This window comes from Aspergillus multicolor, assembly GCF_047715735.1.
Source record: "Aspergillus multicolor strain CBS 133.54 unplaced genomic scaffold BDW74scaffold_2, whole genome shotgun sequence".
In the NCBI taxonomy this organism is placed as follows: domain Eukaryota; kingdom Fungi; phylum Ascomycota; class Eurotiomycetes; order Eurotiales; family Aspergillaceae; genus Aspergillus; species Aspergillus multicolor.
In genome coordinates this window covers 353,741-375,422 of record NW_027395953.1, presented here as the reverse complement: position 1 = coordinate 375,422, position 21,682 = coordinate 353,741, and the positions used below count along the sequence as shown (strand labels likewise).

The 21,682-nt window shown below is 53.0% G+C and overlaps 6 protein-coding genes across 6 annotated transcripts; 4 read left to right on the top strand and 2 right to left on the bottom strand.

The window, feature by feature from the left end:
- The first annotated feature begins 2 nt into the window (after positions 1 to 2).
- Positions 3 to 3,155, top strand: BDW74DRAFT_42936 (uncharacterized protein). The gene is made up of 2 exons (XM_073732768.1): positions 3 to 863; positions 959 to 3,155. The coding sequence occupies exons 1-2, from the start codon at positions 288 to 290 to the stop codon at positions 3,095 to 3,097; spliced, it is 2,715 nt and encodes a 904-aa protein (XP_073588445.1). The 5' UTR covers positions 3 to 287; the 3' UTR covers positions 3,098 to 3,155.
- Positions 3,156 to 3,749: 594 nt separating this feature from the next.
- On the top strand, positions 3,750 to 7,357 carry BDW74DRAFT_186228 (ankyrin repeat protein; the record flags this gene model as incomplete). Its single annotated transcript, XM_073731218.1, has 7 exons — positions 3,750 to 4,868; positions 4,902 to 5,116; positions 5,150 to 5,197; positions 5,228 to 6,199; positions 6,230 to 6,349; positions 6,389 to 6,408; positions 6,439 to 7,357. Exons 1-7 carry the CDS (start codon positions 3,983 to 3,985, stop codon positions 7,355 to 7,357), a joined length of 3,180 nt encoding a protein of 1,059 aa, XP_073588444.1. The 5' UTR covers positions 3,750 to 3,982.
- Positions 7,358 to 7,491: 134 nt separating this feature from the next.
- Positions 7,492 to 9,180, top strand: BDW74DRAFT_165127 (putative general amidase; the record flags this gene model as incomplete). Its single annotated transcript, XM_073726378.1, has 2 exons — positions 7,492 to 7,779; positions 7,828 to 9,180. 2 exons carry the CDS (start codon positions 7,492 to 7,494, stop codon positions 9,178 to 9,180), a joined length of 1,641 nt encoding a protein of 546 aa, XP_073588443.1.
- A 245-nt stretch (positions 9,181 to 9,425) lies between these two features.
- On the bottom strand, positions 9,426 to 10,332 carry BDW74DRAFT_173212 (oxidoreductase, short-chain dehydrogenase/reductase family; the record flags this gene model as incomplete). The annotated part of the gene is made up of 2 exons (XM_073727746.1): positions 9,426 to 10,155; positions 10,217 to 10,332. The coding sequence occupies 2 exons, from the start codon at positions 10,330 to 10,332 to the stop codon at positions 9,426 to 9,428; spliced, it is 846 nt and encodes a 281-aa protein (XP_073588442.1).
- A 2,352-nt stretch (positions 10,333 to 12,684) lies between these two features.
- On the bottom strand, positions 12,685 to 16,186 carry BDW74DRAFT_186226 (uncharacterized protein; the record flags this gene model as incomplete). The annotated part of the gene is made up of 7 exons (XM_073731217.1): positions 16,013 to 16,186; positions 14,639 to 15,954; positions 14,271 to 14,590; positions 13,891 to 14,225; positions 13,499 to 13,579; positions 13,019 to 13,443; positions 12,685 to 12,956 (listed from the first exon to the last, which is right to left on the bottom strand). The coding sequence occupies exons 1-7, from the start codon at positions 16,153 to 16,155 to the stop codon at positions 12,685 to 12,687; spliced, it is 2,892 nt and encodes a 963-aa protein (XP_073588441.1). The 5' UTR covers positions 16,156 to 16,186.
- A 2,698-nt stretch (positions 16,187 to 18,884) lies between these two features.
- BDW74DRAFT_42866 (ferric reductase family protein) lies at positions 18,885 to 21,454 on the top strand. Its single transcript, XM_073732767.1, has 3 exons — positions 18,885 to 19,129; positions 19,250 to 19,371; positions 19,433 to 21,454. The coding sequence occupies exon 3, from the start codon at positions 19,540 to 19,542 to the stop codon at positions 21,418 to 21,420; it is 1,881 nt and encodes a 626-aa protein (XP_073588440.1). The 5' UTR covers positions 18,885 to 19,129; positions 19,250 to 19,371; positions 19,433 to 19,539; the 3' UTR covers positions 21,421 to 21,454.
- The last annotated feature ends 228 nt before the right edge of the window (positions 21,455 to 21,682 follow it).

Below are 21,682 nucleotides of genomic sequence, written 5' to 3'. Positions count from 1 at the left end.
CCAGGCTCCGAGGTTAGGCCGTAGTCAGACGTTTTCAACTGCATCTGCATTATTGTCAGCCTTCGTGCATGGTTGGTGGCTGTCATTCTTTCCCACCTCACCCCCTCACTCTCAGCCTTGCTCAGCTGCTCATTGCTCACTGCTCCTTCCTTTCCTCACATTCTTCGCCGCGGCTCTCTCCGTCGCGTTTCCTCTCCCCTCTTTTTACTACGTCTCATCGATCTCTCCATCCAGCTGCCGTTCTCTGGGGCTAACTTTTTTTTTCTGCGACCGCTAGCTCCGCGAAGATGCTGTCCGCTCCTGTTAAATCCGCCAAACGAATCTCGTCCTTGTTTTCTTTGGGTTCACATAAGGATACACCCGCTTCTAGCTCACCGCGATCGCCGAGTATTCCGTCCGATCAAGCTGCGCAGGAGACGCGACCTCGAAGTAGTTCCAGACCAGCTCCTCGACAATCCTCCGCTCCCGCCGTTCCCAACTTCTCACATCCCAGCAATGGCGCTTCCGGCAGCCCGATGCAAGATAACTTTGATGATTTGGACGCCCCGCTCCCGCCCCCTCCGTCACTCTACGCGGTCAACTCGGAGCTAGCCGAAAGCGCAAACAACTCGCCCGATGGTAGACCCCAAAGCAGAGGCCGACGACTGAGTAATAGTAGACCGTCTAGCTCCGGCGGCTTGGCTGTCCCCGGCGGTCCCGACTCACGACCTGGAACACCCTCCAAGAGGCGCAGTTGGATGCCCGGGCGGGCGCGCGCGAGCTCTATCGATATGCGGTCCAGCCCGCAGCTACCGGGCGCTTGGATCGCGGGACTAGAACATAAGATTGTGTATGATATGGGCCCCTTGGGCCGGGGAGAACAGGTATGTAAGATCCAGTCGCATCTACGGCAGGCTACTGCACGCTTCCTGGTTCATTGAAAATCCCTTGCGACCGTAACTGAGACATTGTATGATAGATAACCGAATTATGGAACGAGACCGGCGACACATACGTTTACTTGTTCCCTCAAAACACTGGCCGACCTCCGTCATTTAAGATTCATTCCACTGTTTTCGCCGACTCTGCCTCGCTAAACTTCCTCGCTCGTGGCTCCGACCCGAGAGCTACCGGCAACCTTGAGCGACAGGCACGAAGTCTATCCTTGAACCCTAATAGCACACCCACCTCGCCTCTTACCCCTCACAATTGGAACGATAACGATAACGAAAGCGCCGGTAGTAGGCGCATGTCTTTTGAAGATGACGCGCAGGAAGAGCCCCAAGAACTTCATCTCTACCTGCCCATCCCGCTAAACAGTGACGTATCAAGCGAAGGCGCAGAAATCTCTCAAGAAGACTTGGAGACTCTTCTTCTCTTCCGAAACCTTTTTGCCTTTCTCCTGGGTCAGTCCTTGATTGCGACACCCCGGTCTTCGTCCTTGTTCACGATCTTTATGGACATCGCCACGCTACTAGCTCGCTTTGAGTTTACCAACCTGGACGGGTCGAACTTTGGCGAGATCGCCACGTCCAGCTTCAGCAACTACTGCGATGAGCTTTGCCTGGCCGACGTCCGAAAGAGCCGGGAAAAGACGATCGAAGCTATAATCTTGGGAGAGAGACTCCGTTTCTACCCGCTCTACCTGGAAGGTTTTGTGCACGGTGTTGGCAAACTTGACGAGCTGAAACAGCTCAGAAGCCCCAAGTTTGGGTTAATCAGTGCTATAACCCAGAAGCGACTCGAGCGTGGTTTCATTGACCTCGACGGTCGTCTCAAGGTCTTACAAAGCAAGCTCAACGACTTTGAATTCCCTTCGATTTTCTCCGGTTCCGCAAACTCGCAAACCTCCGCCGAGAGCAAGGTCGTGCGATACAAGGCATGGAAGGCCTCGTTCCTTGAGTTCCGACGCTTCATGCTTCAGTACTACCGTCAAAAGTATGGCTCGTGGCCACCCAAGCCGTCGCGGAAGAACCAATTTGAGGAGACTGGCTTGAACCGTCAAGTCACGAAAGAGATGTACGAAGATATGTGCAATCTGTATGATATGCTTGTCGATCGCACGGCTCTCACCGATCGAACATTGGATGTGACACCGGAGGTCGACGAGTCCGCCGGTCCGGCCGAGCTACAAAACCGCGCCATGCGGATAGTCCTCAGTGAATATGACCGGAGTACGCCACCAGTTCAGCCACCTATTCCGTTTGATATCCCACAATACCCGTCGCTGCAGCCGCTCCTACGAAAACCTTTGGATGCCAAGAAGGAAGCGAAGCAGATGACGAAGAAGTTGAAGGACTCGGACGTCAATGCGGTCCTCATGGGATCCTACTCTCGCGAGAGTCTAAAGCCGACGCCATTTGTCGAAGCATTTATGCAGTTTGAGCGGCGCTCTGGACATGGAAAGTCCGTCAACGACTTGGTCGACCTCCGATGTGGTCAGTGGATTCTCATCTACTGTATCATTCAGGCCTTACCGTTGGTCGTGGTGGATGTCCAGGATGTACGCTTCACTGATGATACGGAGTATTTCCTTTGCATTGCCCCTCGTGGCGGCGCACCTTGGGTCAACAGTGACGGCAAAGTCGCACGCAGTTGGTTTGGTGTTGCTGGTGGCAATGGTCTTGTCAGCTTACCGTCTGATGTGGTCATCAACGGCGTGGAAGGTGTCTACCGACGCAGCCATTGTTGGCAAGTGGCCGAGCAATGGGCTGAGAAGGACGCCATTCTGGGCCCTCCTACGGTTGATGATCCGTATGAGAACGAGTCGTCAATCTCCTCGCCATACCCCGCACACCAATCCTCGACAGGTTCATCATCAGAAATTCCTCCACACCTACAGCAGCCCATGCCAGGGCAGCAAACGCCTCCAACGCCGTTGCTGACCCCCGGCGGCGGTCTTGCACCGCCACCTGCTATTCCCCGGATGAATTCGCCAGCTCTACGGGCAAGGGTAGAGCACCGGCACTCAATCAACCCAGGGCTGGAGGCGCTGCCATTACCAGCCGGTGTCGCGCCGATCGATCCTCCCGCCCGACCAGTCAGCAAGTTCAACCCCAACATGAGCTTCGACGACATCTTGAAGCAGGTCCCCAATCAACAAAAGGGCAAGAAATGATGCCCTGCAACTCAAATTGTACAATGTTCGAGCTTGGGCTATATTGTCAAAATTGCATTTTACTATACACCTTAATCACTCTGTTTATCATCGGCATCCATGTTCCTCTGTAATACTACAGAAGGCAGGACTGGGACCGGGGCGGCGGCGTACATGCGACACAAAACGAGTTTTCCTTGTGATTTTTGCGGCGAGCATTCTGATTCCGGGATTTGCACTTTGACTCCGGCCTTGTCTTACTTTTCTTTTGCTTTTTGGAAACTGCTGCTAGAAGCCGTCTCCTGACCTTGCATACTGTGGAATGTGGATTCCCACGAACCTCGACCCATCGGATTTCTGTTATAGTAGAGCGATAGAGTAATAAATAATTGTCATGATGAGCCAACCCTGTCTTTCGCCCTAAATTACCTTTACTTCCTGTACTACTGTCTGCGTTGAATGCAGGAATCAAGCAATCAGCATCCATCCTACTGTATACAGAGTAGCACAGGGGCTAAACTGATTTAGTGCTGGATTCAGCCCCAAATCTGCAGCTAAGCGACCTTTTCTTTCTTCAGGACTTGAAACCGGCTCAGCTGGGCGTCGGAGCCTCGTATTTAACGGTCTGGACCCCGGCTTGACTTTTGGTGTTTGCACTGCTTTTTTGGACTCGCTTTGCCGCCCGCTGGCGCTATCGAGGACTCGCTGTCGTCTTTTCTGTCCCCCCATCTCACGCAGGGAAAAAGATACTCGACGAGAACATTAGAGTGGCGATAGACAAGACTATCATTTAAATGCCTACATAATCCTAATTTGCGAGACGCTGTCTCACATAATCAATCTCAATAGTCTTACAAAGTGAGCGAGAGCGAGCGATAAGGGACGCAAGGAAAAAAGCTGCGAAAAATGGCCTCCGCCGCCGAGGCCGACGCACGCGCCCGCTCCCGCAGCATCACCAGCTCCAACAACGCCTCGACGCACGGCACCGACCGTCTCGAGCCGCGCCTTCTCAAGGCTTGTGCCTCGGATTCCATTTCGGACTTACACGATGTCATCGCGATTGCGCGCGAGACGGGCCAGCTTACAGATGGATTTCTGCGCGTCGGACTCATGCGCGCCTGCGAGAGGGGCGGGATTAGTGCGGTGCGGTATTTGCTTGAAATGGGGGCGTTGCCGGACTCGAACCCGCAAGGTGGTAAAGATGGAGGTGGACGAGTCACGGCGTCGCCGCTCCTGAAAGCCGTGGAACGGAACCATGTTCGCGTTGTACAGATATTACTTGACTACGGGGCCGCGCCGGAGACACGCGATCGGAAGGGCCGTACGGCATTGATGACTGCTGCGTGGCGGAACCACTTTCACGTGCTGCAAGTCCTGATTGACCGCGGGGCGAATGTGAATGCGACGGATAATCGGGGTCGCAATGTACTGCATAACCTGGCGGCTGATAAGACGTGTGATTGGGGGGAGGATGTTGTAACGTTGCTGTTGAGTACAGTCTGCGCTGTTGATGCGGGGGATGAACTTGGCCGGACGCCGCTGCATTGGGCTTGTGCGACGGGGAAAGAGCGCTTTGCGGAGATGATGCTTATTCGGCCGCTGCTGGTTATTACGAGGAGAAGGGGCGCTGGACTTGGGGGACCGGCTATGGCGGGGGCTGATGTGAATGCTGTGGAGGGGCGGAATAAGACGGCGCTGCATTTGGCTGTTGCGCATGGGAAGCATGGGAACGAGAGCATTGTAGCGTTGTTGCTGAGGCATGGCGCAGACGTGAACGCGCGGAGTGATGGGGGTTGGACGCCGCTGCACAATGCCTGTAATGAAGGGTGCGAAAGTATTGCGAGGCGCTTAATAGCTGCGGGGGCGAAGATCAACGCGCAGCTGTTGAATGGCATATCGCCGCTGCATTTGGCGGCGCAGGGTGGGCATCGCGAGGTTGTTGAGTGTCTTCTTGAGCGGAATGATTTGAAGCAGCGCCTGAGGGATAACTTTGGAAGCACGCCCTTCTTGCGCGCGGCGCAGTTCAAGAGGAAAGATATTGTTGCACTGTTGGCGCCGTATAACAATGTCGAGGCGCTAGGCGAATACGCGCGCGGTGCATGCGAGGGATTCGAAGCGACCGTGGTCGATTTTGGCAACTTCCACAACGAGAACCGGGTGAAGCGGACGTCTGTGTTTAACCTGCTGTACGGCCGAGATACGGAGAACTACCGGAAGCAAGCGTTCAATGCGCTGCCGATGCATAGCAGGGCGACGGAGTTCAGATGGATCCATCTGCCTGCGAACAATTTGGCTTGGGTGGAGGCGTTGCTGACCAAGGCATTTATTGAGGAGGGGGCGCATGATGTTGATAGCTTCAAGGGCCTGGAAAGGTCGTTCAATTATCAGCATCGAGGGCAGAAAATGCATTCGAATTTCATGAGGCCGTTGTGCCAGAGTACGCAGCGGGCACCGAAGTACCATGACATTGTTGATAATAAGGAGGAAAAGGCCGAGGAGGTCCAATCGCCGAAAATACTGATCAATGGGCTGTCGAGAGACCTGCCATCACCGCCTGTGCCGCCACCGTCTCCGAAACCTGATGGGAAAAAGAAGCAGAGGCCGAGCGGGAAGGTGGAGCGGCTGGATTCACAAGATGACAACCAGAGCGCGTCAGGGAAGAAAGGCAAGAAAGGGTCAGCAGGGACCCCTAAAGGCCTCAAATCACCTCCTATCAGACGAGACAAGTCTCCGCATCCAACGCTGTGCAAGGATAAGAACGACGAACCGGAGAGGAACATTTGCTATTTCATGCCTTACCTGCATTTTGAGACGGTAGAGGGCCGAAACAGGATGCAGGAGGCGATCCGCAAAACCCAGCAGACTCAGACGCCGCCTCGGCCGGGTCTCGACCGGACTCCTACGCGTGATGAGTTGCTCCTGCGCGCTCATCTCACTTCGTCGTCGACGTCGCTTCATATCCGACGCACGTTGGACCAGTTCTTCTATCCGAACATTGACACACAGACGCGAGATCAGGACCAGGTTGTGTATCGATACCAGAAAAAGAGATCTCGTGTCCCGGAGCCAAAGATCTTCATGGTCGACCAGCTGTGGATGTGGATCCTTGGACCGAGCTTGATAGTGACAAGCTTTCCACAACGTTGGGATCAGCCAAAAAATGATCCGCTGAATGTACTGGACGGAATCATCGAGGATATCAACTCGAAAACTCGCGATCCCGTGCGCTCTGTTTATGATCTCGCCATCACCATCACCAATCGCTGCTCAGGAGTGTTTGATCGACATCGGATGGGCGACGATGAGTACCAGTTTCTGGACATGTTCGAGTCGTCCATCGGCATTGCAACAGACCGCGAGAGCCACCTATTCAATCGATTCAACCGGGCATCAGCGCAAGCATCAGACTGGCTCAAGAACCACCGAAAACATAATAAATTCGCGCGTCGGCAGGAAAAAGTAGCCAAGAACCTGGACAAGGAAGAGAAGAAGAAGCAAGACAGCGACGAAGTTGACGATGAGCCGTTATTCGTCGATGAACTGCTCGATATCGGACAGGAAACGGATCTGCTCGCCGAAGCGAAGGATATCCGCGACGAGCTCAACATGATTCGCATGGTCCTGCACTATCAGAAAAACGTCCTCGATGATTTCGAAAAGGTGGTGTCGGAGATCTATCTCGGTCAGCATCAGAACCAGAGAGATATGAAGAAACGGTTCGGGGAGCAGCAGCGTACCATTGATATACACCTGAAGGACATTGACCGGATGGACAAGCAAGCCGAGCGCATCTATTCGTCCATCACGGACCTCCTTGACTTGAAGCAGAAACATGCTAACGCGTTTGAGGCACGCTTCGCTCGAGATCAAGCGGCTGGAACAGCTCGCCAAGGGAAGATCCTCATGGTCTTTACTATCGTGACAATTGTTTTCCTGCCGCTCTCGTTCATCACCTCAGTGTTTACCATCAACATGCCCGAGTTCGAGGATAACCTGACTATGGGGTATGTAGCCAAGTATACCTTCGGCATTGGTTTCGGATTGTCGATCCCACTTGTATTGCTGGCGTTGGTCCTGGACGACATTGGAGATATCTTCCAGGAAGGACTTCGACGAGCGAGAGGGTGGATTCGGACTAGCCGACACTCAAAAAACCAGTTGCTACTTGATAGAATGAGGACGCAACGACAGAGTCGAGAGAGGACGTTGCTTCCGACCAGGGAAAGAACAAGGGAGAGAGATAGAGAAGTGTTGGAGCTGGACTTTGACAAGACTGTATAATTTTATGTAGACCTATGATGACTAACGAGGATTATGACCTGAAATATGACTGCCGAGGTTCTCCGCATCCCAAAAACAGCATAAATTCCCCGCCTACACTGTCCTCAGATAAGAAACCATAAACTCGAGATAGAATGGAGTACTCTTCGATCGCACAGTACAAGCAGAACCAACTGTGGGAGCGTATACCGCAGGAATGGAGACTTTCCCAGGACAAGATTCCCCCAGGGATGCACTCCCCTGCGGAGTCTGTTACAAATGTCCACTACGGCAGGGTCAATGTTATGGACATTCCTCGGTCGTGTGGCCTACTCTCTTCGAAAGAGATTGAGATCACGGAGAACTTTGACGTTGCAGCCCTCTTAAGCCAGATCCATATCAAGCGTTTAACAGCCAAGGAAGTCATTCAAGCATTCTGCAAGGTACGCCAACACAGCACCTCTCTGGGTGTATTCGAGCTGACGAGCCAGAGAGCGGCCATTGCCCACCAGCTAACGCGGTGCCTAACTGAGCCTCTCTTTGACTCTGCTCTTCAACGAGCCCAAGAACTAGACGACCATCTCCGCCGCACCGGCACCCCAATCGGCCCCCTCCACGGCCTCCCGATCTCAATCAAAGACTCCTTCAACATCCGCGGCATCGACTCAACCGTCGGCATCGCAGCTCTCGCTCACAAGCCCGCTGAAAAGAGCGCGCCCCTAGTCTCCCTCCTCCAATCCCTCGGCGCAATCATTATCACCAAGACCAACGTCCCCCAAACAATGGGCGCCCTCGACTCAGCAAACCACCTCTTCGGCCGCACCCTCAACCCGCGCAACCGCCAGCTCACAGTGGGCGGCTCAACAGGCGGCGAGGGTGCCCTCCTCGCTCTGCGCGGAAGCATGATGGGTTTTGGAACGGATATCGGCGGTTCGATCCGTGTCCCGGCTATGTGCAACGGCTTGTACGGGTTCAAACCAAGCCAGGGCCGAGTTCCCTACGGCGGCCAAACAGATGGACAACCGCGAGGTAAAGGGCGGATCTCGCTTCAGGCTGTTGCAGGACCGATCGCGCACTCTGTGGCGGACATCAATACCGTCATGACGCACCTTATTCCGAAAGCCCAGTGGTTCGGCGAGGACTGCATACCCGGTGCATGGCCATCGCCTCTTTCCTCCTTCGGGAAGAAAGATAGACCAATTACGATAGGCGTCCTCCCATGGGATGGGATCGTCGTGCCGCATCCACCAATTATGAAGGTCTTGAACGAAGTCGCCGCCGCACTCCGCCGCACACCAGGCGTAAACGTCATCGATCTCCCCGTCCCCAAAGCCCTAGCGAAATGCCAATCCATAGCCGGCCGCCTCATGGGCGTCGATGGCGGCGCTACAATGCTCGATCTCCTCGAAAGTACAGGTGAAACGCTCATCCCGTGGCTGAAGGGGCGCACGAAGCGCGGGCGCCCGCTTCTTCTCTCACAACTAGCGGAGCTCCAGGCTGCGCGGGGCGACCTGGAGCTCGAGCTTCGCAGGGAGCTGTGGATGCATGGGAGCACAGAGCACGAGCAGACAGTCGATGCAATTATCCACCCCGTTGCGCCGCATCCGGTTCCGGAGCTAGATCGGTATAACGCTGTCGGATATACGTCTTCGTTTGTTCTGCTGGATTCTCCGGCTGGTACGGTTCCGGTTAGGGACTCTGGGAGGGCGGATCTGGAGAGTGGGAGGGAGATGGGTGAGCCAGTCATTGGAAGTTGGGATAAGGCGAATCGGGAGCTTTGTATGTCTTCCTCTTCTTTGACCATTCAATGCTGTTGGTGCGATGCTGACTATCTGCCTATGTAGGGAACGAGAAGACGGTTGATCGAACGGTATACTTGAACTCCCCGCTGAGCGTCCAGGTGGTTACACCCAAGCAGCACGACTACGAGCTCTACCAGGCCATGGATCTGATTGACCGGGCTATCAAAGCTGCTCGGTTAAAGCTGTAGCTGTTCTTGGTTAGAGAAACTTAATATATAGTAGTTGTATATAGCCTCCGAAGATCTACTTACACCTCGCAACTACCTTCGAACATGAATACAAGTAACTTACATCCTCCCCTTCAAATGCGCCCCCCCATCCGTCGTAACCACACTCCCATTCAAATGCCCGGCAGCCCTACTCGCAAGAAACACCACAAGCCCCGCAATATCCTCCGGCCGTCCAAGCCTCTTATTCGGACTCGCTTCCTCCAACTCCTTCATCCCACCCTGAATCTCAATGAGCCCATTCGCCATCTTACTCGGATACAAACCCGGCGCAATAGCCGTGACATTAACGTGCTTCGGCCCCAACTCCACAGCCAGGTTCCGCGTCATATGCAATACAGCAGCCTTGGAGGCGCTGTAGCTGAACGTCCCGTTCTTGCCGAGACTACCGAGCGTAATGCCCGCGACAGAACCCGTAATGATCACGCGTGATGTATTTTCAAGCGATGCGTTCGCTGACAAGAGAGGGAAGAACTTCTGGATCGTGAAGAAGACGCTCTTGACGTTGAGGTCGAGGACCTTGTCGAATCCGCTCTCGGGGAATTTGTCGAATTCCTCGCCCCATGTTGCGCCCGCGTTGGCAAACAATATATCGACGTGGTCTGTTATCTTTGAGACTTCTGCCACGAGCTTCTCGATCTCGGAGACTTTTGAGGAGTCGGCCGGGACGGAGATTGCTTGTGCGCCGGGGCGGAGGTTCGGCAGGGCGTTTAGGGCTGCGACGGCGGAGTCGCAGGCGGACTTTTTGCGAGAGGTGATGTAGACTTTTGAGCAGCCGGCTTGGAGGAGACTACATGGGCAGAAAAGTTAGCTTGAGAGGGGGAAGGGGGGATTCGGGGATGAAGGCGTACCCGCTTGCGGCGTAGAGGCCGAGGCCGCGCGAGCCGCCGGTTACGACGGCGACTTTGCCCTCGAGGGAGAAGATGGAGGAGAAGTTTGGTAGCTGGACTTGTTCTTCGGCAGACATGTTTGCTGAGTTGTGAAAGAAAGGAAGGAATTGAAAGTTGCGTTGGGGAGGTGACGGTTTACTTAGCTCGTGGTGTGGGGAGACTGGGGAAGCCGTGAGCCGAGGTTCGAGACCCCGCAGCCGATACCTCATTGAACCTCAATCAGAGAGAGGGCAAATCTCTTGGACAAATGGGAGGGAGGATACTAGTCGGTGGTCGAAGCTGTAGATAAAGGGTCAGCACCGTGGAAAATGTGCAATGAGCTTCGATCTTGAGCTTCAAATCCGTCCCGCCTCGGGGCATAGGTGAAGATCAACAGCCATGGGCGTCTGTTTATCAAGGTAGATGTCAAACTCAGTCCTCGGGTATGTTTAGACGACGGCCTGTTGGTCTCCTTTTCCGATGGTAAGGAGGCCTTCGGTGAATATATGCTGCTTGTTTCCTTCAAAGCATTGATATCCCAGAGAGGTGGACTAGCGCTTGATACCATATTTTCCCGCGTAGCGGTAGTTTGCAACTATACACCAAAAGTAGTATCAAGAAGAAGCCAAACGCCGCTCAAAGAATACAAAGATCGAGGGCCTACATCCATATTCTTCGTCTCAAAGTGAAGCTTCGGTGGGAGAGCGGCTGCTTAGACTCCGTAGTTCAGGCACTCATGACTGCAGCACAAGTCTCCTCTTGTGGACTAACCCTCTTCAACCTGACGTGGCCACTCAGCGCCGTTTGTTCCATTTGGCTAACTGTGTCATACTTGGTGTCAATGCCATTATCTGCGCCTCCACTCTCACTTCCAAAGTCATCGAGTCCGTGGTAAAACACAGCTAGATAGAAGTCTTCCACAGGTCCAGCCGTTGCCGTCTGTTCAGAAAAATAGTTAGGGCTAAGAATACCCGCTTAAAAGCACGAGCGCCGCCGGTAGGAGGACTCAATTCCAGTGCACAGAGACATATACCTGCGCTTCGTAGACAGTGCCAGGCTCCGTTTCGTTGCTTCTAGTCAGCAATGACTTGGTGAACATCGCGGATATATTGTGAGTTATGGTCTCAAGCCCAGCGCATGGGGCTTTTGCAATGTTCCTGTCGTGGTCGTGAGAGTCCAACAGTAGCCAGTCTATATTATGCGCGTCGCCATAGTATCGTGAAGTTATATCACCGGCAAGATATTTCTCAAGAGTCTGATAGTCGGCTCTTGGAACTGAGTTGCATATGCGGAGCTATGTCCTCTATTACGTCACCGATTGCAGTTTGGCTACGGGTTCAATCGCATCCGTAGAGTCCATATCTGCTTGTTTTTTTTTTACCCATTATGGTGAGCAGCCACACCAAGTAGACAGATCATCTGCTGCAAGAGTCCCGCTATTGCGTCGCCACATCAGGAACAGAAAATCATTGCTGCCCGGTCTAAACACAACTTCCATGCCATCCGTGGCTTTCTTGTACGTGCCGTTTGATTATGGAGCCGCGCTTGAATTTGCGAAGGTGTCCGGCATAACGGAGAGAACATAGCCAGGTGCGTAGGTAGGGAAATGGAGGTGCGATCTGTTTTGAGATTGCGTCAGACCTTTCGAGCGACAGCACGGAGAGAACTTCGGCGGGGGCTATAGCCACTTTTCCCATAGCAACCAAATCAGCGCCTCAGAGCTGTCGCCTTCGTTGTAGTTTGTATACTTGACAACGCATCATCTTATCCCATAGTGTAGTCAATGTTCGTCAACTCCGACAGAGGCGAGCAGTCCCTAGGTATTGTTGAATATGGCTCCCTAGCCCTGGGATTTTCTCGTTCTCGGCGACACTGATATCTCGAATGATGTGACCGTTCACCTACCAATGAGATACTGGAAGAGATGTGACAACCGTGACAATGCTGGTGCAGGAATCAGCAGATCTGGTGCCACGGGGTTGAGCCAAGAACTGGAGCATACAGTTGCGCGGAACGTGCAGAAGATCAGGTTGAGGGGTCGGAGTTGGGAAGCTAGAACCGGAAGATTTTAGAGCTGAAATGCTTCCAGTTTAGGTGCTTGGTGGAACAGCGTCTGATGGATAAGGCGTGAAGAAAGAAAGGTCGGTGGAATCGCCAGGCGTCATCAGACGAGGGGGAGAGGGAAGGTGCAGGCGATGTCAGGCTGCGCAATGTCCTGGTAGCTCAGCCACAGGCTAAATCTCTGCCAGTACATGGACACTAGTTGGACTACCTAAGAAGAAACTAGTTACAATAATATAGCTGGTTGTAATATGGATTACAAAAGTATGTTCTGTCTGTTGTAGATGTCTAGTTACTCACGCGACACTCCCACCTGAAGGCTAAGCGCTCGAGATTTTGATGCCTCAGGGAAGGACCCGAAATACTCGATATCAGATCTTATTCATTGACTACTTCAAACCCCCAGCCAACAACAGACTCTGCCCCGTCATATATCCCGTCGTAGCAAGCATAGTAACAACATTAGCCACCTCCTCCGGAACACCCAGTCGCCCAATAGGAATTCCCGCAGCAACCTCAGGGATTGCCTGTGCATTGGGGATCATGCCCGTGTCCCCGATCATAGCCGGCGCGACGTCGTTGACGCTGATATTGAACTCGGCGAGGCGTGTAGATAGGTTCTTCATCATGCCTGTCATTCCGCCTTTGGAGGCTGCGTAGTCTACAAGTAGTAGGTTAGTTGTTGGCGCATAAGCAGTTGGTGGTAAAGATCAAAGGGCATACGGCAACCATTGATACCACCACCGGACGCCGCGATGGAGGACATGAAGATGATGCGGCCCCAGCGCTGGTTCCGCATGTGCTCGACTACGCCCTTGACGAGGACAAACGATGCGCGGAGGTTGACGTTTATCGTGTAGTCAAATTCCTCGAGCGTGATGTCCCATACTTGTGGGACGCGTTTGCCGTACCCAGCGTTGGATACAAGAATATCCGGCCGCTGACCGTGCTCTTTGTCAATCTGAAGGAACATGTCTTGTATTTGTTCGGCCGAGGCAATGTCGACTTGGTGGATAGAGATGCGGAGGTCGGGGGATGTGCTCTTGAGTTCATCTTTGAGGGCTGTGATTGCGGTGAGGTTGCTGGAGTAGGTCAATGCTAGGTGGACGCCCTTCTCGGCGAGTTGGCGTGCGCAGGCTGCTCCGATTCTGGTTGCATGTTAGTTAGAGTCGCTGGGGCGATGATAGTGAGAAAGGTGCTTACCCTCCTGAAGCACCGGTAATGAGGGCGAGTCGACCGCGAATCTCATTCAATTGCGCCATTGTCGAGTTCTGTGAGTGTAGGCTATGGAGTTGGAGTAGGCTCAATAATCGCGGCCTTGGAGCAGATATAAGCGGCCAAGGACCCATAGGTGAGGGGCGGGTTCCCCTCGGATCGGAGCAATCCCCGATGCCCCGCATCGCATAGTGTAGAGGACGGCCTATGGAGCATGGTTCCTGCTATTGCCGGTGTGACGATATTCTGACTTCGCCAAGGCCTCACTTAACAATCAGAATAGCAGATTGCTCGTCATATCTCCCGACCACATTGGAGTCTGCCATGCCCTATCAGAGCCAGCCTGGAACAGACCAGGATTTTGGAACGCTTCGAGCGACAACGTGCCAGGATCACCCGAGACATAATCTCCAACTGCTTCGAGATCTAGCCATGAAAAGTCGTTTGCTGGACTGAAGTGTACATAGCCATCTTGGTCAGGCATGTAGTTAAGAGAGTTAGAGTTTTGCATTACGACGTCATTGCTTTGCTGAGTCCCTGCAGGCGACGCTGGAGCGGTCGCTTTGGGGCGCCATAGAAGCTCTAGAAGTCTAGAGTAACGGGCTCCAACGTCGTCAGGCCCGGCGCTGGCTCGCTTCAGAACCTCTGTAGTTCGAGTGACAAGGTCGCGTACGTTCATTTCCTCTGCGGGGAGCATGACACCAAACGATCGCGCCTACTTTGTCAGCCAAGTTCAATAGAAGAGATCGGAGGTACATACCTTGTACAAGAATACCGCGGCGTAGATGCCATACAGATAGAACCTAAGAGGCATGAAATGGAGGTGCTTCTCAGGGTCAGCTGTTTCGACGAGAATATTTAAATAAGCCTTCGCGGCATCTAATGATTCGATAATAAACCGGGCATCCTGCATCGAAGCCACATTGTCAAAGGTTGCCCGTAGGTGTTCCCTCTGAGATTGACTGTCGTTCTTCTGTTTGGACAAGGATTGAGATATTGCTGCTTGGAAGGCAAACGCATTAGTATAGAGCCGCAGATACTCGTACGATAGCTGCAGGGTAGTCTGCATAGCCGGAGAGCCTAGACTAGTCAGCAGGAGTTCTCTACAAAGGCAGATAGAAGGCGTACATTTTAGGGCACCCCAGCGTGACTTCCATCTTAGAATCGCCAATCTAAAATCGTCCACGTATTTCACATAATCACCCATCAGCATCATCTGGTTGCTCGTCCTCATTCCAGAATAGAGAAGGTCGTGGACGTTTCCGTAAAGCTGTGTTAGATCCAATGTAGCCTGGAATATCTGTGCATAATCCTCGTCGCCATCTCTGACGGGCTGTAGTGATGGAAAATCCTGGCTAACGAGACCAGTCATTGGACCTGGCCCTCGTGACCAAAATGCACGACCAACTCTTACAGAGATAAGACGATCTGAAATGTAACAGCTGGTCCATGCCAGTCGCCTGCGTGCCTCTGCTTCCGTGTCCCCCGAAGCGTCCCCACGGAATGAGGTCCTGTCTAATCCCAAGAAGTAGCCTGAGCGCAGGGCAAGCCCAACATGCATCCAAGCAGCGCGATCCTCTTCACCACGTCCAACACGTTCGATTCTTGGTCTTAGGCCCTGGGGTTCCCATTCGGCAAGCAGAAGCAGAGCTTCGACGGCCTCCACATCGCAGTCGGCTCCCGCAGCGATACCGGAAATCAACTCATGCATGTACTTGGAGCAGTACTCGTGGATCTCTGGCCGCTCGACTAGGTCTTTCGAGGCTATCGTAATCACGGCTGTAAGGAGATGTTTCTCGTTATTTGCGAAGGTGTCCAAAGCGGTGCGATGGAAATATTTCCGGGGGACTAGAGGAAGGTACGGATGGAAGTTCTGCGCATAGCGAGCAACTAGCTGCCAGACTGTTCCTGGATCGAGCGATCGCGACTGCACTAGCCTGTACGCCTTGATACCGGTTTTTGTTTGAAGGCTTGTCACGTCGCCATTTTGAAGTGCGCTGTATGTAGAATACCCACCCGTGCCGGTCCGCAGGGAATCTGTTGTTGCAGGGCTAGGTCCATCGGTACCTCGCTTCGCAATGTCAGTCAGACACTGCCACGCGTCGGAGGGATTTCGAGGAACAGAGCCGATAGATGCCGCGTCTTCGTCCTCGACAGATACCGACGTTGTCGTCGCCACCGTCGGTGCAGGAGGGTTCGAGGGTTGTACAAATACGACTGGACCTGGATATGAGTTGGAAGTTGGTTGAGGGTTTTCTGTGTTGGCGGGGCTGGTCGACTGTGTGTCTGGTTTCTGTGTCGACGCTTTTGTATCGGGAGTGTAGTTCTTGATCTTGTTCTTGCGGATGCGGCGACCTCCACGATTTGATCCGCCCAAGACACATTCTCGACGGTCGCGAATACATCGCTGGCACGGCGGTACCCCGGGACTGCCGCTGGCGTCTCTGGATAGATCGGTTAGTTGGTATTACAAATCAATCCTCGTTATCGCAAACAACGTACAGGTCACACTTGGATTTGCGCTGCCGGCAATGTAAGCATGCTCTTGAGACACGCTTCATGAGATGGTCTGCACGAGCTTTTGGTTTTGATGTCGGGGCTCCCTCCACGAGTGGAGATTGCTCCTCATGCTCTGCGACGTCCATTGCTCGCGAACCAAGGAAATCCGTAGTTAGAGTTATGCGGTCGCCATTTTCAGTGCTATAGCAAGATTGGCCGTCTTCTTCTGGCCGGATCAGAATGTAGGAAAAGCAGGATATGAGTAAATATGAGGGGACGGTCAGTTCTCGTGGCGTTGAACAGCGGACAAACTCCGCATGGATCCCTTCTCCCCAGACCTGGAATCTCCCCACACGCTCAAGGCTGTCTAACGCTTTCCGTGCACAGGCAGCTAGTTAGATTTATCGATCGGTCAGTGGTTGGTCCAATATTCAACACGAGGGTGGGAAAAACAAAGTCCTTGCTTGAGGTGGTTACAGGACTCGTGGGAGGATAAGTGTCGTCTCGGATAGGCGTTCGTAATACACTTTCTTACATATCAGGGTAATATCTCTGTCGAGCGATAAACGTATTCAAGTAGCTTCCAAAGGCCCCTATTCAGGAGAGCAGATGTACACTGAGGAGTAATACTTGGATACAAAGTACTACGCAGTATCTCAATTGGCGACTACAGTTGGCACATCTGGTGCATCTCTATTAGTAGGCTCGAGGGTAGGGCCGCCGTTCAATGGAGCGCAGCCAACACTAAAAGCATGGAACATGAGCCGAGATCTTCAGCATCTCCTGGGTACAGAATAAGGTGCCTAGTGAGCTACTCCACCAAAGAATATATTACCTTGCATGTTCCCCCAGACTTCATCGCGATTCAACTCTTCGTAGTTCATAGTTGTGTATGGTAACCCTGTGTTCGGCGAGCCACCAGTACGGTAAAGATACCAGGCACGTGTCTCCAACTCACCTGAATTGCCGGGTGCGGGGATGTCGGGCTTTGTCGGCTATTGAGTTAGCCTGTTGTAGATTAGACGAATTTCTCGCAGCCAATTGTTCTTTCCATCTTTACAATCTCCTCATCAATGGCTAATCATCGGGCTTATACCTGATGGCGAGGTCAATAAGTGGCTGACTATTTCCTATCGTCGCTGAGTCGCGATTGCTGGAATTGACCAGGCTGACCGGCTGAAAGGAAGTTCAAATTCGCCAGCGCCAGCGCCAACGCACTGAGCACAGAATCGCGGATAGGAATGGCATCAGGCCACTGACCATGTCTCTAGAAATTGTCTTCTACGAAAGGAATTTCGAGCTCTGGATGCAACTTCGACATGACCTTGCAACCAACTCTTTAAGCCCCCAAATGAGATGAGCTGACTTGTGGATGTCAAATGCTACACAAACAACATTACGGCAGCAACAGCCCGCGACGGCTCACTTTTGACTAGTATATGGTCCTCAACTTACCTTTTGCTGCGTATAGACTGGGATTGGTTTGGGAGAGCAAATACTCTGGTGTTTGAGTTCTGAACGAGAGGTCCAGGAGACTCCAGACTGTGTGCAGATGTCCGATGGCATGCTCCTTCCCAAGCCTTCCATGACAGCACATGGTCGAGACCATCAAACGCAACAGATGCCGGCGCAGGCTCCTCAAAATTCCGTCCCTTGTTTCGCGTGCTCATCGAACCTCGGTTTATTTGTCAACGGTTTGTCAACGAAATCGGAGCTTGTTGTCTGAATAGGCAATAAAACGGGGCTCGAATGCGATGGGTCCGCCGAGGCATATTTTTATCGTCCAAGGGTCCAACTCCGATGCCAGAGCATTAAACGATTCGAAAACACAGTCAGGCGGAGGGACGCGTGCGATCATGCCACCCGACGTTCAAGCGGCCGGTCGATCAGGCGATTCGATTCGGATGTGCTATTCAGTCCTGTGCATTCAAGTCAGTCATTGTGGTAAGCAGAAAAGAGGGGACGCGCGCGCGATGTGAGAATTTCACCTTCATTTCCACACAATGTGCAGAACAAGAATCGTCGGTGGGATGAACGAACGGGATGCCACGTTTTTCACCGTATGATGTCCGCAGAGGGCGAAGCAGGCCAGGAGGATCGAGGATAAAGCAAGGCAATATATAACCAGGGGCTGCGATAGATTAACACGGCGGCCAGAAGCGATTCCTTTGAGTCAAGGATAATAAATCTTAATCTATTCAGATTAGCTTTGCTGCCAGCTTATCATTGCCCATTCAGGACGAGTGTTTCGAGATGAGTTGGACCAGAGACCAGACCTGAAAGGCTGAAATCTGAAACCGCCCGAACGAATGCCGTTGGCCAACCTTCGAAAGCGTTCCTGACAACTTCCTCGGCGTTTCCTTTGCCAGAGCAACTGACAAATAGGAATCGTGGTAAACATAAAACCCAATATTTTAGCGTGAGCTGACAGCTGATAAAATCATGGCGCTCTGTTGTGGACGAGTGGGATTCGGAAAATTCATGCGGGTTTTCAGCCACGGGCAGGGATAAGGCACCACAAGGTCACACCACTAAGGCGAAATCCAGGAGGAGACCTGTCCAATCCGATATTAGTTAACTATTCCTCGAATTGTGTTGGATGGAGTTTGTCACTTACAAACAGGTGCCTAGTCCGCGAATTTTCTCCGACGTTGTGAGATCTCGGGACCCTGAGTCTCTGGAGACTGCACAGACATGGCCGACGGCAGTTAAGCTAGTCGAATGATCTGGACGAGCGGTCATTCGATTCCAAGATCCTATCGGGAGAGCTCCAGATGATTGGCGTTGGGGCGGCGTGAAGATGAAACGGTTCGAGCAGCCGGTGGGAGTTGGTCCATCCAGCCTTGGCCTCGGCGCCTAGCTGCATCGCCCTTGTGTATATCCTTCGCTGCCTCTCCTCCAATCCCTCACGAGCTCTCCTTTCCTTTCAAACATTCCACTCTTTATTCATTTCCAGTCATTATTCGTTCGTTTGGCCGGTCCTGCTTCATTCATTGCTCATTGTCTGAGCTTCAGGAGCCCAACCACTGCACTTTCTTTGCTTCTTTCTTCTTTGACCTGCCTGAGACGCTGGCGTCCTTGGACGTGTCATATAATAACTACCGAGCTCCGCCAGATAAGGTATGTCAATTTGCTTGTCATAATTTCTTGTTTGTTTGAAATCCAGTCTTCATGCATTCATCATGTCGGATTTACAATTTCTGACGTTTGTGCAGATCAGCTACTTACATACATTTGCAGCAGCAACACAACCCTGACACGGCCAAGGCAGCCTCCATTCCGACTTTTCGGTTTCTGTCCTTGATCAAGCTTTTCGTCACTTCGGTTTTTCCCAGATTCCCGCTAGGTTCTGGCGTCAGAGGGTGAGAACTGCAACATTCCTCCCGTTCCCCGGCCACCAGGAATTCGCCTCATAGCACCCAGCACTTCGACTTAACTGAGGGGTCGCCTATCGTCCACGGTCCTTTCAGAAGTTTATTCATTCTTATAGGCTTGACGTCTACCTTTTGAATAGTTTCGGTTTGATTTCAATGGAAGGCCACTCGGGACATCTGGTCCCCCGGGGTAATTACAGCACAAATGAGACCTACGTCTACGCCTACTCAAGGGGTCTGAACGGTGTCAACGTTCCTCGAGATGTCCTTTTTACCCGGATTATTCTCATCTCTACCATTGGCGTCGCCTTTTTTCTCTTCTGCGGCCGGATCGCACAGCTCAGCCACGCCTACCTTCGCCATATATCCTCCCTAACAACCAGCAAACGAGAGCAGAACTTTTGGAGCATCGAAGACTCGCGACTATGGGCAAACATCAAGAAGCACGTCTTGTATGCACCTATTGGCAGCAAAAGACACAACCGTGAAATCCAGCTTTCCTCTGCCATCAACGTGGGCACGCTGCCATCTAGGTTTCAAACAATCTTGATCGTGCTGTATGTCGCGAGTCAAATCGCCTACTGCGCACTGCTCGACTATGATGAGAACGTCAAAGCCGCCCTTGTTGCAGAGCTTCGAGGTCGATCGGGAACGCTGGCCGTTCTTAACATGGTGCCCTTGTTCATTCTCGCTGGCCGCAACAACCCATTAATTCCCCTGCTGCGCATCAGCTTCGATACATACAACCTCCTTCACCGCTGGCTGGGCCGCATCGTCGTGATTGAAAGCATCGTTCATACATTCGCCTGGGGCGTCAATGCCGTCGACGAGACCAACGTCTCCGACATGCTGGATCGTCTCTGCAACACCCCCTTTTTCGCCTGGGGTTTGGTAGGAACTGTCGCCATGACCTTCCTCCTCGTCCACTCCCCTTCGCCAATCAGACACGCCTTCTATGAGACCTTCATTCACCTCCACCAGCTCGCAGCCCTCCTTGCCTTCCTCGGTGTCTACTACCACATCAAGCTTGACGTCCTCCCCCAAATGCCCTGGATCACCGCCATCGGCGTCTTCTGGCTCCTCGACCGCACAGCCCGTCTCGCCCGCCTCCTCTACCTCAACTTCTCCCTGAAGCGCGGCTCCACCTCTCTCGTCGTCCAAGCCCTCCCCGGCGAAGCCTGCAAGGTGACCTTCCACCTTCCCAAACGCGTTCACGTTCCAGCCGGCTCCCACGTCTACGCCTACATCCCCGCCCTCTCGCTCTGGATGTCGCACCCATTCTCCGTCGCGTGGGTAGACCCCAGCTCCTCCGTCACAAACCAAGGCTACATCGACAACGACAAGCCACCAAAGTACAGCGCGGATCTCGAGAAGCAACTCCCCATGCCACCCTCAAGCCACTCCGACCTCTTTCCTTCAAACTCCCCGCAACTAACATCCGTCTCCCTGATCGTCGCCGCCCGCAAGGGCATGACCCGCAAACTCTACAACAAGGCCCTCTCCTCGCCGAACTCAACCTACCTCACAACCGGGTTCATCGAAGGGCCTTACGCCTCGCACCCCTCCGACCCCGCAACCTACGGCACAGCAATCCTCTTCTCCGCCGGTGCCGGAATAACACACCACATGCTGACCGTGCGCGACCTCCTAACCCGCGCCTCGCAAGGCCGCGTCCCCACGCAGAAGATCTACCTGATCTGGTCCGTCCGCAGCACGGAGCACCTCTCGTGGGTGCGGGAGTGGATGGATTCTATCCTGCGTCTCCCAGGACGGCGCGATATCCTGACAATCCAGCTCTTCGTCTCGAAACCCAAGTCGAGTCGCGAGATCGTGAGTCCCAGCGCGACGGTGCAGATGTTCCCCGGGCGCTGCAGGCCGAATGTTGTTCTTGACGAGGCGATTCCGAATCGGGTTGGTGCGACGCTGGTGTCTGTTTGTGGGCCCGGTGCGTTTGCGGATGAGGTGCGGGATGCGGCGAGGAGGAGGATTGGGAAGGGAGCTGTTATTGATTTTGTGGAGGAGGCTTTTACGTGGTGAGCCTTTCTGGCCTTTAGGGGCTTGAGTGGATTTGGTTAAAAACATTTGGTTTCTCTGTGTATCTTACTTAGCTTAATTTGTTGGGAAGGAAGAGGAAGAGGGAAGAAGATGACGGCTTGTGTGGTTCTGTCTGTTCGTTAAGTCTTCTTTCTGGCTTTCGCTTTCTAGATCCCTTTCTTTCTGTGTATCTATATGGCATGCTTAAATAATATTTCCGTTCTTTGTAGTTTGGATTCCATTAGAATTTCGTACGAGGTGGCAT

Bases quoted from the DNA above. Each gene is read 5' to 3' on its own strand.
- BDW74DRAFT_42936 (XM_073732768.1), top strand. From the start codon at position 288: ATGCTGTCCGCTCCTGTTAAATCCGCCAAACGAATCTCGTCCTTGTTT. The intron at 864-958 runs GTATGTAAGATC...ATTGTATGATAG, and splicing joins CCTTGGGCCGGGGAGAACAG to ATAACCGAATTATGGAACGA.
- BDW74DRAFT_42866 (XM_073732767.1), top strand. From the start codon at position 19,540: ATGGAAGGCCACTCGGGACATCTGGTCCCCCGGGGTAATTACAGCACA.